Genomic DNA, 16,256 nt, shown 5'->3' on the forward strand with positions numbered 1-16,256 from the left:
TTATTTTTTTAAAAACAATTAACATTTTTGAAAAAATTTTACTTCGAAAAAATTCGATTTTTGAGAAACTATAAATTTGACAAAAAATTACTTTTTTTAAAAAAAAAATTTTTTTTTGATACAAAATTTTTTTGAAAAGAATAATGTTTTCTTCATTTTGACATTTTTTGGAAATTCTGAACTTTTTTTCAAAGCAATCGTATTGCTTGAACTGCATAGAGACAAAATGTCAAAGCGCGCTAGTGCCGCGCCGCCGTCTAACGCATAAGCATTGGTACGGAACTCATAGAAATGTAAAAAAAAATACACTTATTGTTAAAATTTCTATAAAATATCTTTGATGTGCATATGTTTAATGATCATTTTTAACCGCCAGGTGGCATTTTATTTACTTTTTTCATTTGATATCCGAAACCGCTGGACCTGCCTTCATGAAAATTTGATCAATTCTTCATCTTGTCGATACAAGTAAAATGTTTTCTTAAAAACTGAGTTACTGTTTTCGGCACTTTTTGCCCCGTATCTTCGGAACGGCTAGACCTGCCTTAGCCAAAAACTAACCAGCACGTCTCCTTATCAATACAAATCGAATGTTTTTTGAATTATTCAAATCGGTTGATCCGTGTTCCCGAAATCGTCGACGAAAATTTATATCCGAACATACATACCTACAGGCACACACACACATACACACACACATACATCCATTTTTTCTAAGGTATGCCAAAATGTTCAAAAGGTTTTGAAACGCAATGATATATAAACATTTTTTTCGATTTTTTTGCGATTACTATAACTTGCCCTACGGGAAGTTAAATATTGATCAATTCTTTGTAATATTATACTTGTTTTAAAAAATTATCACAAGATTGAATATTATTAAAAATAAATAAAAAATGTTAACAAAAACTAAACAATTCAATATAAAACGTTTTTCGTCTTTCCTGAAAAGTAGTAGTTTTTAAGATACGAGGTTGCGTCATAAAACCATCGATATGTCCGAATAGCTCTTCAAATACATTAGATCAGCAAGACCATTAGAATTTTTAGAATGACTTATTTAATGTAAAATTCAAGTGTGTTTAGATCATAAAATTATCATTATTGGGATGTTTTTATTTGTACAATTTTATTTAAATATTTGGAGAGTTTCTAAATCCTCATAAATTGTTTCCTTCATATTTTTCTGGCACAAAACGTAAGATAATTTAGGGACTACAAAAAAAATCTACCAATATAAGTTATTTAATCTTATATGTGAAAATTTGTATTAGATAATATATTTTAATGCATGAACACTAAAAGTATTATCTATTTAGGACCAACATTCACTGAAGTCTTCAAAAGTTTCTCAAAATTTGGTGATACAAAATCTGATGGTAAACACATAACATTATCACAGAGCGATAAATGGATGAAGCAAGCCAAAGTCATTGACGGAAAAAAAATTACTACCACAGATACAGGAATTCATTTCAAAAAACTTAAAACAGTGAAAGCATCAATTGTAGATTATAAGAAATTTCTTGAAGATTTAGCTAAAGCAAAAAACATTCCTGTTGAAGACATTAAGAAAAAAATGACGGGTTGTGGAGCTCCAGGATTAACTGGAGTAGAGGTATGATTTTAACCATATTATATATATATCTTATATATAAAAATGACGCTGTCTTTCAAATGTCCGAATAAAACTCGAAAACGGCTGAATGGATTTGGCCAGTCTTAGTCTTGAAAAATTCGTGCCAATCCAAAGATTGTCCAAAAAGTGAGATATTATTTCAAAATCGCGTAGAAACTTCACATTTTTAATTTGAAAATTTTTGTTGATGCGTAATGTAAATAAAACAATAGACGGTGGCTAATACTTGAAATGTCAAACGTTTTTGACAGATGATGTTCGATTATGTTTAATAGGATGTTTAGGTAAATATTATTTAGTTGTGATTAAATTGTAGCAAGTAGTTTTGTTTGTAGTTTTATTTACATACAAAAACGTTAGTAAACGGGCCGCAAGTGTTACTAGAAACTCAAAATATCAACTTTTTTGAAATGTTAATATAAAAATGCACTTTTTGGCATATTTTTCTCAAACACGGTGTTCTGAAAGATTTCATTTATATAATTATATACTCATTGGTATTTATAAAGCATTTTCTAGGTTATATTATTTTTTATTCATTTTATTCAAATTCAAAACCTAAATTTGGTATCGATCGAAGGGACATTTTGCCTAATAACATTTTTCCAGTTATAATTTCGCAGAATTTATCGAAGAATAGATAGTATTATATGAAGGTCCGGGGGTTAAAAAGGTCCGCCAGCGATGTGTAAAAAACCAGTAAAGTTAAGCATTGTTTAACAAGAAACTGAAAAGTAGAGGGAAAAAGATGTATAACCAGCTATAACCTTGATTCTTATGACTTTGCTACCTGGAGATAAACGGTAATCTTTGAAAATCCATAATAAAAGTATTTTCTTCCGTTGGTAGTTTTTTAGCATTAGTTAAAAGTGTAATTATTTTGTAAAATACTTTTAAAATTAAAATTAGACATTAAACCTGTTTGCCACCTGGCCGTTCCATGTTATCCTGTCTATAGGGTAAAAAGGTCCACATAACAATTTTTTGAAAGACAGCAAAAAAAAGCACATTTTTACAATGATGAAGTAGCTTAAACTACTGAACGTAGTCAGATAATTGTTCGTTTGAAATGTATTATTTGTTGTGATATATTTGGTTTGCTTTTCATAATATAGTTTATATTTGCTCAAAGTCAAATTGGACCTTTGTGCCAAGCCCTGCTTTACATATATACATTTTATTAAATTTACTTCAATACATCGAATGTTACTTGAAACTTTTCAAAAAGCAGGTCAAAGAATAAATACTTAATTCATTTTCTATCTCTCCTCGCAGAAATTTGAAAATTTTGTTTAAGCTCAGTAGTATTATTTATAATTATACACAAAATCCCAAATCCAAAAAAAATCTGAAAAACTTGAAACGTAATCAATAAGTCGAAAGACCAAAAAAGACTTGGATTGGATTATACCATGTTTTCTACATAAAACTTCCAGTTTGATTGAATTGACAAAATATAGATAAACTAATGGGGTTCATTGTTTTAATAATGCATCATTGTATATAGCATTCATACAACACATCCTTATACACTTAAAGTATTAATTATTTTGATTATATATAGAAAGTTGAATAATGAATTATGACGAGAAATGGAGAAAGCAAAGACGAATGCAAAGACGCAACGTGTAACAGGATAATGAAACATCAAATACAAGATACGATTCAATGTTTCAATCTACAGAGGCGATGGATTGGACGAAAAAATAGCAGAAAACATAAATAGAAGTCAATAATAGAAATAGAGCACAAGAAAATTTTCAGCGTGTGGGAAAAATACATTGAGGAATTGTACAATAGGGAAAATTGTCCTGACAATAATGACATCGAAGAATAGACGACAAGGGACCATGCATATTGAAAAACGAAGTCTAGAAAGCAATAAAGAAAGAAAACAACGGGAGATGCGACATACGGGCGGTTCTGCTGAAGAAGCTGAGCAAAAACAGATTAAGGAAACAGGCGAAATTTCTGGACACCCTAGATGTCACGAAGATCTGAAAAAGCCCAAAGCGAACAAGTGCAAAGATTACAGGACGATCAGTTTGACTTTGCACACAGGAAAGGTGCTAGTGAACATCCTTACAAGACGACTCAAAAATGAGATCGAATAGCACATGAGCGAAAACCAGTTTGGTTTCAGAAAAGGATGAGGCACCAGGGATGCTATTGGAATATTGAGGATAATGTCTGTCAGATGTCACAACGTTAACGAGGACAAATGCATCTGTTTAATAGCTTGGTAGAAAGCCTTTAACAGAGAGATCGCAGGCTGATTCAGAACCTGTATATGGAATAGAAAATAAAAAGGTTCAAGTAAGCCACAGAGATACAATAGCGTTGAAATAGGTAAAGGAGTGCGGCAAGGACGCTGCCTGTCACCGATCCTATTCAACCTGTACGGAGAATGGCTCGTCAACGAGGCACTTGAAGACCCTAAAGATGAACTCCTGAGGATAACGGTAAGAAATCGAAAATTGGAAGAAGTGGATCATTTCAAATACCTGGGAAGCATCCTGACCAGAGACGGATACTGTACAAGAGATATCAGGATATAGAACGCAAGCACCAAGGTGATATTCACAAAGAAGAGAACGGTACTGACGAGCAAACTAAGTCTCGACTTGCGGAATAGACTAATAAAGTGCTATGTCTGAAGCATAGCTCTGTAAGGATCAGAGTCATGGACTCTAAGAAAGGCCAAAAAGAACTACCTAGAGAGTTTTTAAATGTGGTGCTGAATGTGAATGGTAAAGATCAAGTGGACAAACAAGATAACAAAAAAGCATAAAAAGAATGGACAAAGAAAGGTCTCTACTAAGCACAATCCTGAAAAGAAAAGGAAATTGGATTTGTATAAATGACAGATTGTCTAAATTTCTTAAGAAAGGTGCATCAATAGTGGTACCATATCTCTAAGTTAATTGGAATGGAGAACTATTTATTTTGTATCTGTTTTTTGCACTTTTAGCTCCTTATTTCCAAAACGGCTGGACCTGTCTTTGTAAAAAAACTAATGAGCACGTCGCCACCAGTAAGAACCGAAATCGTCGACGATAATTTATATCTCCACAAAACACAAACTCACATACATATACTTAAGAGTGTCTTAAAATAAATTGCTGGAACTTCTCGTACCGTGATAAAATATTATCTAAGCAATTCATTGAATGCTTACAATAGATTATTATAAATACAGTAATTTTCATTATTCGTATTTTATAAACAAAATATAAGAGCTTATAAATTGGACGACAATGTTTATATAAGTTTTCATAAAAAGTGAATAATACATGAAGCGGAGTTAGAATGAAGAAATTTATGTCATATTTCTCAAAATTACATAAACTGTATTTATATCTGGGAATACATTTAGATAGAAGATTAACCTGGCATGAACATATTCTAAAGAAGCGTCAGCAGCTCGAATTAACACGTAAGCAACTTAATTGGTTAATGGGCTGGAAATCACAAGTCACAATAGAAAATAAACTCCTAATATACAAGACAATTATTAAACCAATATGGTCCTACGGCCTACAACTATGGGGTGCGGCCAGTAAATCGAACATATCTATTCTACAAAGGTTCCAAAATAAAATTTTGAAAAAAATCGTGAACGCTCCAAAATACGTTCCCAATTGGTTGATACATCAAGATCTCAGAATTCGAACTATAGAAGAAGAAATTAGTCTTTACTGCACCAGATACAAAGCTCGTCTAAGTCGTCATCCAAACGTATTAGCGTCAGATCTGCTCAAGCCTTTACCACCAAAGCGTCTCAAAAAAAGATTCTGCAATAATTTGCTACAAAATATAACATAACATCTATGAAGGCGCTATCGCAGGATAGCGATCCTTCTCACGCAGTCAAATAATGTATAACTGTAACAAATGTAGCTGAATGTACTTTGTATAGCTTGCTATGAAAAATAAATAAAAAAAAATTATTGCAGAGTTGAAATTATTTATTTCAAATATATAAGTGAGCTTTAGAATTTTAACTATAATTATTTTTGATATTAAACAAAAAAATGGAAAACAAACATATTTTTTAAATTTTAAATTTAAAAAAATTGTCTTCACTAAAAACTAATCGTTTCTCTGAAACGGCTGGGCTTTTTTGCCAGAAACTAGTAACCACGTCTTCTCATCATTATGAATTGATTTTTTTTGAATCATTCAAATCGGATGTTCTGTTCTCTCAATTTAATTCTTTTAAGCCTAATTACCATTTTAGCTTTTCGGACAATTACTATAACTTACCCCACGGAAAGTTATTAATAAATTTATTAATAACATTTGAAAAGTTTTGGCTTGTGTCTCTATTTCAAACTCGGTACAACCGTTTCCATAAAGCGTATTACAGTTTTTAATAACAAATTGATCAAATAGAAATAGAACAACCGTTGATTTATCATCAGTAACGACACATTATCATTTAAAAGACATCATAAGTGCTCACAGGACTCATTAAGTTCTGTTAAACATATAATAAAAAATATATTTGATATTAGTAGTCTTCGGAACATAAAAGATCATAATTTCAATCAAATGTTTCTTTTTAGTGTACGAAGACACCATCGGCTGTAGAGCGTCTTACGGACACTTCGAAATATACTGGATCACATAAACAACGATTCGATGAAAGCGGAAAGGGCAAAGGAATTGCTGGCAGGAAAGATTTACCAGACAATTCCGGATATGTCACGGGGTACCAACATAAGGACACATATAATAAAATCCATTAGATTTAAATTATATATTTACATCGATATGAACTAAATAATAATTTATTATAAATATTATTGTATTTAAGTCACTAAAATGTACCACTGTCACTTAAAAAGTTGAAATTGCAAAATTTGCATCATTTTATTGTTAAAAATAATAAAATATGTCGTGTTATTATATTATATGAAGATAGTTTATCATTATACAATTATATTAAATGAATACAATTCGTAACTATTGATGAAATAATGTTTATAAAAGAGAAAGAAATTATATAAAAGTTCAATAAAAATTATTACTATAATAATTGTTTAGCGTATAATTTTGAGGAAAACAAGAAAAGCAAGATATCTTGAAGAACGTTTTATCTAGTTTAAAAGTCCTATTGCATATATGAGTATAGGGTAGACCGGGATCCACGAGTAAAAATATCCACCACAAATATCTCAAAAACATGCAAACTTAAAGATTTTTTAACAGCAATGATTGAAAGTAAAAGGATAAGCATGTGTAATCAGCCGTTGCCTTAAATCAAGTAACGTTGCTATCAGGAGGTAAACGGCAATATATAAGAAACTATACCAAAAGTATTTTTTTCGTTGTTAATTTTCTTGGTTGCGATCACTATTGTCTAGTTTACGAGAGCTTAATATATTTTTAAGTATACTTCAAACTTAAGTATACTTAAAAAATGCATAATTTGATAATTTTGTTACATCAAGATTGATTTTCTATATGAATGCATAAATTGCATATAATACGTTACATATAGTAGATCATGATCAATTTGAGGTATATACTAAATTATTTAATTTACAATTGCACATCACTTCTAAAAAATATTTGGGAAAACAACATTCTGGTAAATGATTTTTTCAAAAAGATTTTTTTTTACAAAACAAAATCTTATAGTTAGTTCATAGCATATAACATCGCACATACTTTTATATACATATGCTGGATAACGCAATTTACAGAAAAACAAATAATAATAAGTTTATTATTATTTAGACTGAAAATAACACTGATAATATTTGACTATAAACAAATATAAAAGCATTGTCAAACAAATCAAGCTATTTTATATATTTTGTAAGTCTATTCTAAATTCGCTGTGATTTGAATCATTTCCCTGAATTCGAATTAACACTACTCTACAAAAAATTCGTAATGTAGTATAGCCATAACATTTATGTTTATCGCCAAAATATAATAATGCAAATTACTAAAACTATTGCATTATTTTAGATATGTGAAAAATATGATTTTTATTATATACTTTACTACAAATTTAAAAATTATTATTTCGAGTTGATAAATAAAAAGTACAATAAAATTTTTATTATTAACAATAACGTTCCTTGGGTAATAAACTTAACTGCCAATAATAAAGATGCAGAATACATGTCTGTAATGACGAAAAATAGCAAAAAATGATTCCCAAATATAATTATTGCAGATTTGAAACAAATATTTCAATTTATACTATTTTAGGAAATGTGTAAAACTGCAATATGTTTTCCCTGGTCTATATGGAATGTATACATATTTTTAATTTGATTACACTGTTTTGAAGCGAGGGCAATTGAATTTCGTGCAAGGTTATATAATTGGCACATAGGAAGGAAAATGAGAACATCACACTAGTAATTTATTTAGTGTGAATATATATTGCAGAATTATTATTCAGAATATACATTTCTGTAAACAACGAGTTAAGAATAGATTAGTTTGTCAAAATATTTATAATTCAATCTGACTGCGAAGTCAAAAAATATCTTCAATGAGCTCCTCAGAATACAATTCGTTTAAAATGCTTTAAATCCTATAAAATAATACAATTACAAATTAGTTTGATCTACATAATATATGATAAATAAACAAAATAAAAACTACGTAATTTTTGTAATTTTGTAATGTGTAATACTGAGATCAGATGTCACAATTAGTTTCTCAGAGATATTAGCTTTACAAGCTGAAATTCTTTCTAAGTAGATCTTACTTAATCCATTTGATTAATACTGCAATTTCAAAATACTAGAAAGTCTCCAAAAATTATACTTACAATTATTCTTTAGTGAAGGTTGTAAAGTGTGTCAATAATATAAAAAAGATTTCAGTATAATATTTTCACAGTAGATTAATACTGGCAGCTCTTTTATAGATCTCATTCATATTATCGTATTTTTTGTCTATTGTGAAACAATTTCCAAAAATAAATTTGTTCACACAATATTTAAATAGATTTTAATTTTACAATTCTTAGCAAACTGAGTTATTAATTTTTAAAAATAGAAACAAAATTTTGAAACTATGAATGCAGAGTAACCATTAAAAATACATAATTAGATGTTCTCAGATTTGAAAAAAAATTTGAATTGTAGTTTTGTATTAAAATGAACAAAAGTTTATAATTTATTACAAGAAAGATTTATATAATGTGTTGACAGTTAAAAAGCTTCTAATAATGTTAATAAATTATATCTAAATTAGTTAATTATTTATAATATTGATTGGCTTAAAAATATATTTAACTTCAAATATATTGTAAAAATTTAATACATATTTGCATATTGTTCAATAAAAGTAGTAACGCACTAAATTATTATAAAAACTTATATAATAATTTAACGAAATTTTAATATTTCTTTAAACTATTTATCATATACTAGAGAAATATATGTAATTAATATCGATTAATTTTTGTTTCTTTTATGTAGCCGACATATATTTTAAATGGAAGTGTTAAAGTACTTTAAAGTATATAGAATTATCAAAATTATATTTCATTTACAAAATAGTTTAAAATTTATAAATCTGTATAAATATTCTTAGTGAAAATCTTTAGTAATAATTATCACAGAATCCCATTGAATCCCATTGATAGAAAGACGTGCTAATTAGTTTTGGCAAACGCAGGTCCAGACGTTTCAAAGATACAGGGCAAAAAGTGTCAACAATGATAAAGCAGTGTTTGAAAGAACGGAGCGTCCTATCTCAATAATTCAAAAAACATTTTACTTATTATATTTTGTATTGACAAAACGAAGAACTGATTGAATTTTTAGAGAGGCAGATCCAACGTTTTCGGAGATCCAATGAAAAAAGTAAAAAAATGACATTTGGCGGACAAAAATGATAATCTGACATATACATATCGAATTATCAAATATTTTATCATATATTTTATAGATATTGATAATAAGTACAAATATAGATTACAATTCTATGGATTCCGTGCCAATGTTTATCATTAAAACTGCAACGCGGCGCTTACGCGCTACCTCTCTACGCAGCTAGGCCAACCATAACTTCAGAAAAAGTTGAAATATTTCAGAAATTTCAAAATATTAAGTATAAAAAAGTCAAATCTGTATAAGAATTCCAAAATACCTAATTTTTTCAAAGTTTTTAAACTAAATAAATCTCCTCTAACGATTTTAATTATCTCTACGGGAAGTTCTAGCAATTTGCCTCAAGACACGATCTTTGAAAAAATAATCTTTATATATATATATATATATATATATATATATATTATATTATATATATCTACATATATATAAAAATAAGTCTGGTTTTCCTTCCTGACGATATAACTCCAGAACGCACGAACCGATTTCGACAATTTGGCATTCGTTGGTATGGTCTCGGGCTCCGCAAGGTTTATAGCTAAGAAAATTAATGATGCATGGCATCGTGCCTTGATGCAAATTGCTGGAACTTCACGCACCGTAATTAAAAATTCGAGTAATGACATTAGTGAGAATTATCAGAATTATGCTTGGTTAAGTGAACGAGCAATTCTTGCCGCAAGGAATAATTATGTACCGGACTGAATTTCACCATTCAATAAAAAATTGCTGGCGATTTGGTGACATACCAATGATTCCGACTGGTCTTCCGTTTGACTTCAAACGATTTCAATTTCCAGTTCGCCTTGCGTTCGCAATGACAAGGCCAATCGCTTAGTGTTTGCGGGATAAATTTAAAAAATCATTGTTTTTCACATGGGCAGTTATACGTTGCCTGTTCACGAGTTGGGAAACCATTCGCTATGTTTGTGTTAACGTCAGACCAAAAAACAAAAAATGTGGTTTACCACAATGAGCACTTCAATAAAACGGATAATTTGTGGATTCACTTTCGTTTACTTAGAGAAGTTCAACTAAAAAACACTTCATTTTTGTAATCGAAATAAATTCATTACTGTTGTGTAATAAAATCAATTTTTTTCTTTTCAAATATAAAACAAACAAAAAAATCCTTTATCTTTCTCACAAAACCATCTGGTGGCAAAAAGGAGTTCGTCGGGTTTGCTAGTGTATATATATATATATATATATATATATATATATATATATATAATAAAATATTTATATTATTAATAATTATTCCGGTTACTCAATTATATATAAACTATTTAATTACCAATCAATTGTTATCGATACTTAAAAGCTCCTAAATTCCAATCGTGATATAACTATCTTCCCATTTTTATATATATTTAATTATATAATTATAAACTAATGATAAGTATTTTCATGAAGCAATTACAAGTTGTTTTATGGGGTTCTTCCTATGTGATGGGTTGAAAAAATCGATTTTTTTTTTCATAAATTGCTCCCTTAACATGTCTAGAATACGATAGTGAAGCGATTTTAGAAAATTCGAAGTCGTTTTAAAGATACAGCAGGTAAAAGAAAGAGTGGTTCGGAGCGCTGAGTAGGGACTTGAAACTTTAAACGCGTTTTTCTCAAAACTGTGTTTTTCAAACTTTTCTCCATTGTATCTCAGAAACGGCTGGACCAAATTACTTGAAATTTACAGGGCACACTCAATATATTTAAACGCATGGAATGAACTAGTATCAATCGAAAATTTTCAAACTTCAAAAAAAACGCCTAATTTGCAACTTTTATTTCAAATGTCTATCAAAAATCCAAATTTTTTTTATATTCATTTGATTATAGGTCATTCCGTGCTTTTAAGCCTACAAATTAAAACGCCGATAATTTTTTTTTTTCAGGTAAGCCGATCAGCCGGAATCGTGGAGGAAGTGGGAGCTCTTTTTTTCGAGGCGAGGGTGTTCAGAGCGCTGTAACTCTAGTTTGACTGAATATTTTTAGCTGAAATTTTATATTTATACTGTCCAAATATGTGTTAATAAATGATAAAAAACTTGAAGCTCTAAATATTTACTGTTCGTAGAAAAAAAATCCTAAAATATCCCTAAAAAACAGGCCGTCACATAGGAAGACTCCCTTATATCTGATTCCTTGTAAAATAATTTATTCAAATTACAAATGAGTGATATTTATGCATTTACATTTGAGTGGCATTCAATAACAAATGTAGTACTTGATTGTTATCCGTAAAATGGTAGAACATTATTAGATATTTTAAACAATTTTAGTAGGTACCGCCAAATGAACGAACATGCCTGTCCCTTAGCACCGGACACTAGGTCGTCCCTTATCGCCGGACAGTAAACATATTGATATTTCTTGTGAGAATTGACGTAATTTATTCTACTTATTTAATTTTGTTCTGTATGAGTGCTAACGGTCACTACATACCCCCATTTTTCGTATTTCCTAGTCAAAGAATGAAAATCTTATAATGAATGCTCCAGCTGAGAGCATCGGAAAGCCCAGCCAAAAGGGTGGATAAATAGTGATTTTTTTTATTTAAGAATATTCGCCAAACACACAAGTGCAGACACTCCGGAGTGTGGAGATGGCTACCTATGTGTTCAATACTGTTTTTTTTGCAATATCCGGTACTAGGTGGCACTTTTTAAAAACATATTTCTTGTTACTCAATTTTGATTGATAATATTAATTATTTCTTAGCAAAGATTGCGTTTTTGTTAATTTAGTTTGATTTCTAACTTTTTTATGTAACATAAGTCATAATTTAATTAACATTTCGTAAAATATTTTTTGATTTATTTATAAATAACCTTAGGTGTCCGGCACTCGGGAACTCGGGGACTTCCCCCTAAATATGTCGTTTTAAATGCAAAAGAATTTGTTTTGAATAGAATTGTTTATCATAACCTGTTTCAAATTTACTTAACCACATATAACATTTTGAATAGAGATTAGTCCAGGCGTTTGGTTTTCCTTCCTGGTGTTCTCAGTATTTCTGTCCTTTTTCTAGTTACAAAGTGCACATTTTTGCAATATGGTTTGGATCCAGTTTTCTTACCGTTTTATAATAATCTCCAGTACATCATCTTCCATTCTTCACATTACTTTCTCAGTAATGACTTTGTATAATTTACCTTCCCTATTATTAACATTCTGTAGAGCAAATTATAGTATTAGTAATCGCAAAAAATGAAAATTTTTATATATATTTACGTTTTAGAGGTTTCTGAATATTTTGGCATACTTTAGAAAAAATTGATGTATGTGTGTGTGGTTATGTATGTGTGTGTGTGTGCGTGCGCGTGTGTGTTAGGATACAAATTTTCGTCGACGATTTCGGGAACACGGATAAAGCGATTTGAGTAATTCAAATCAATTTGAAATTTGATTAGTTTTTGGCGAAGGCAGGTCTAGCCGTTCCGAAGATATACGGCAAAAAGTGCCAAAAACGGTAACCCAGTTTTTAAGAGAACGGAGCGTCCGATTTGGATAATTCAAAAAACATTTTACTTTGAACTGATCAAATTTTCATAAAGGCAGGTTTAGCGGTTTCGGAGATTTAGTAAAAAAAGTAAAAAAAAATGCCATCTGGCGGTCAAAAATGATCATTAGACACATCAAATTATCAGATATTTTATAGAGATTTTAACAATAAGTATAAATTTTGTTTACATTCCTTTGGGTTCCATACCAATGTTTATCCGTTAAACGGCGGCGCGGCGATTACGCGCTTCGATATTTCATCTCTATGCAGTTAAAGCAGTACGATTGCTTTGATAAAAAGTTCAGAATTTGCGAAATATTTCAAAATAAATTTTTCTTCAAAAAGTCTTTTTGTTTTCAAAAAAAAAAAAAATTTTGTCAAAAATTTATAGTTTCTCAAAAATCTATTTTTTTCAGAGTAAATTTTTTTCAAAAATGTTAATCTTTAAAAAAAAAATTTTTTTTTGGTACAGGAAGTTCCAGCAAATTACCTTAAGGCACGATGCCATGCGCCCCACTAGTTTACGGTACAATATTTTAGAACTCTATAGATACTTTTCATTCACTTTCGCAAGTAGGAACTTAGCTTGGGTTGTGTTCTTTTTTGTGAAGGCCGATTTTCCTGAAACGTTGAAACGCAATTACCTTGTTCCTGATGTTCCAGTATCTTGTTTCACGCTTCGTCCAATATTTTGCCTTTGAGGTGCTATTAGATTTCTAAAATTATTTTTATAAAATAAAACTGGCGTGGGCCAAAAGCGTCGATCGTTTGGTTATATCATGCGCATAGGTATTATATATATATATATATATATATATATATATATATATATAGCAAATCATGCACTACTTAATGAATTCAAATTGATTTCAAATATTGTGAATATATGTTTGGAGTGTGGACGGTTGTGACACTAATTTTTTTCTCGTATTATTTGATTTTATGATTTATCGATCGTATTTAAGAACACTATTTTAGTATTTTTACGTACACAAATGTTCAATTTGCCATTTAATTTACTTTTCTTGCTGATAAATTAACAAAATTATCGCTGATTAGAAAAAACTGCACTACCGTACCCAGTCTCCCATACGCCGTTGATTGAATTTAATTTCCACGAATATTATATTCGAAATGAATATTGTTATATTTTTATTCACTATTGTTTAACAAACTCTTTTTTCTATGCGTGTTTGGACTAGACTCCAATTTTAATGATACAAAATTAGAATTGTTGATTAATTAGTGAATTATAAAATTATATCCTTTGAATTACTCTGTTTGCATTGCTCAACTCCTGTTAAACATAATATTTGCACTTATCTATCAAAAATATATATTAAATATGTCATATTCAGTTCCAAAATAGCACAACGTGCCAAGAAGTCTGACCATTATTAAACAAATGTAAATATGTTATAACTAAAGCTATAAAAATTCCAAATTCCAATTTTCGATGAAGAATGTAAAAACTGGATTAGTTTTATAGATTTGTTCATATTTACAATCCGCCAGAATATTAACTGATTGGATGTGGAAAAGCTTTATTAATATAGCCCTCACCGCTACTAATTACTCTGAACCACGAGCTGTATTATCAGTAAAGTTTGAAAACAAATATCTAATTGCCTATTCTCATATTCGCAGAATATTATTGACATCGTGTACTAAAAGTGTTATAAAGTGTTAAAATCTTTTTGAAATGTGTAATGCGCCGGAGAATACAAATTATCTTGAAGCGTTGGCTCAAAAGTTGAAATTGTAGTTTTTTGAAAAACAAACGAAAATGCAAACTATGTCAAAGTTTTTAAATTTTTTAAAAAATCAACCCTCCCCCACCCTAGATCTGTAGCCCCCTATAATTGATACGGCTGATACGACGGTAGCTACGACCCTGAGTCTAGTACATATATGGCTTTGATATTCAAGAAATTTTTAAGTTAGACTTCTAATTGCGACATGTAATTGATTTTGCAACCAAGCAGTAGAGGTGCAGCGGATTTGCTTAATGGAGTAGATATATAGCGGAAATCAGCAAAAAATTCTTGCACTTCTTGTCATTTTAAATAATAATACTCATCATACTTAGTGGGTAAAAAAATAAAAAATGATTTAAAACAATGACATGGACAATACGGCTGCAGATTTTAGGTTTTTTCAAGGTAGGTCCTTTGTGAATATCAATTGAGCGTTGTTTTTTTTATTAAATTATGTATGGCGCCTATACATATATTATTAATACAAATACATTTTCCATGTCAAAAGGAGAAATATTAATACTGCTGATTCTTCTACGTTTAGTGTCGCAAAATTAGTGATGTCGCACAATACTACAGAATACCGCGCACGTTAAAAAACCATACATCAAATTATAGATTTGCTAGCAATAGTAATTCCATCAGGTTCAACGTGAGAATTTACTACCATACACGAGTCAAATACAGTTCACCAACAGAAACTGTTAGGCCTTCTTTTAATCTACTAATTGCTGATAGGCCTTCGTTCATTTGTGTTATTATTTTTGTAATACTGTTTTTATTTCATTTCATTTTAACTTTTTTCATTTTATATTCAATTTATTGTATTCTTTTTTGTATTACTTCTTTTTTTGCACATATCAATTTTGTAAATAAGACATTAAAGTCTTGATTAACAAAAATAAATCATAAAAAAATGTTCGGAGAAAAACTATCAAATTATCTTCAATGCATTTTCAATTTATGCAACAAAAAACAAAACCAATTTATGCCGTTTCTAATACTTCCTAATACCCAACAATTTCAGAAGAGTATAATTTCTTCAGCGCGGTAGGACTCCACCCACTGTCTTTTTTATAAAATCAGTGCTTTCATATTTTAATAGGTATACAATAATCAATGTACTAATTTGATCTTAAGCTTTAAATTATTATTTTTTCTCGGCTTTTAATAACTATTGCCTAACTGAAATATCCTCGACAGTATCCTTAAATTGTTTAGATCATTAAATTGTTATGCTATCTTCTCTTTTACATAACCGTGATATAATATTTCATTATTCACAGAACAATGTAGAAACTTCAAAACAGATGCCAAAATATTCATCACGTTCATTGCTAATAACAAGCATTTACAACGTCATGGATCTAAATTTACTTTAGCTAAAATCATGTGTTTACCTTATTGTTTTCATATTAAAAAGTATTTTTAGAACGACGCTATGTATTTCTAGAAGCTTGACGCCTGTATCACAATCTATTGTTTTG

At 29.7% G+C, this 16,256-nt stretch overlaps 2 protein-coding genes across 3 annotated transcripts in view; both read left to right on the top strand.

Moving 5' to 3' along the window:
- Positions 1–6,431, top strand: part of LOC113365750 (TPPP family protein CG45057-like) — a 35,140-nt gene extending 28,709 nt beyond the window's left edge. Inside the window, exons 3-4 of the mRNA XM_026607284.1 lie at positions 1,320–1,618; positions 6,208–6,431. Of these exons, the coding sequence (XP_026463069.1) occupies positions 1,320–1,618; positions 6,208–6,390 (482 nt within the window). The 3' untranslated portion in view covers positions 6,391–6,431. The remainder of the gene's footprint in view (positions 1–1,319; positions 1,619–6,207) is intronic.
- The window catches only part of LOC113365748 (TPPP family protein CG45057-like), a 99,229-nt gene that overhangs the window by 28,701 nt on the left and 54,272 nt on the right, over positions 1–16,256 (top strand). The window lies entirely within an intron of this gene.

The sequence above is a fragment of the Ctenocephalides felis genome, unplaced genomic scaffold (assembly GCF_003426905.1).
Source record: "Ctenocephalides felis isolate EL2017-DRISC unplaced genomic scaffold, ASM342690v1 CF-g0.4_SCAFFOLD_01170, whole genome shotgun sequence".
In the NCBI taxonomy this organism is placed as follows: Eukaryota; Metazoa; Arthropoda; class Insecta; order Siphonaptera; family Pulicidae; genus Ctenocephalides; species Ctenocephalides felis.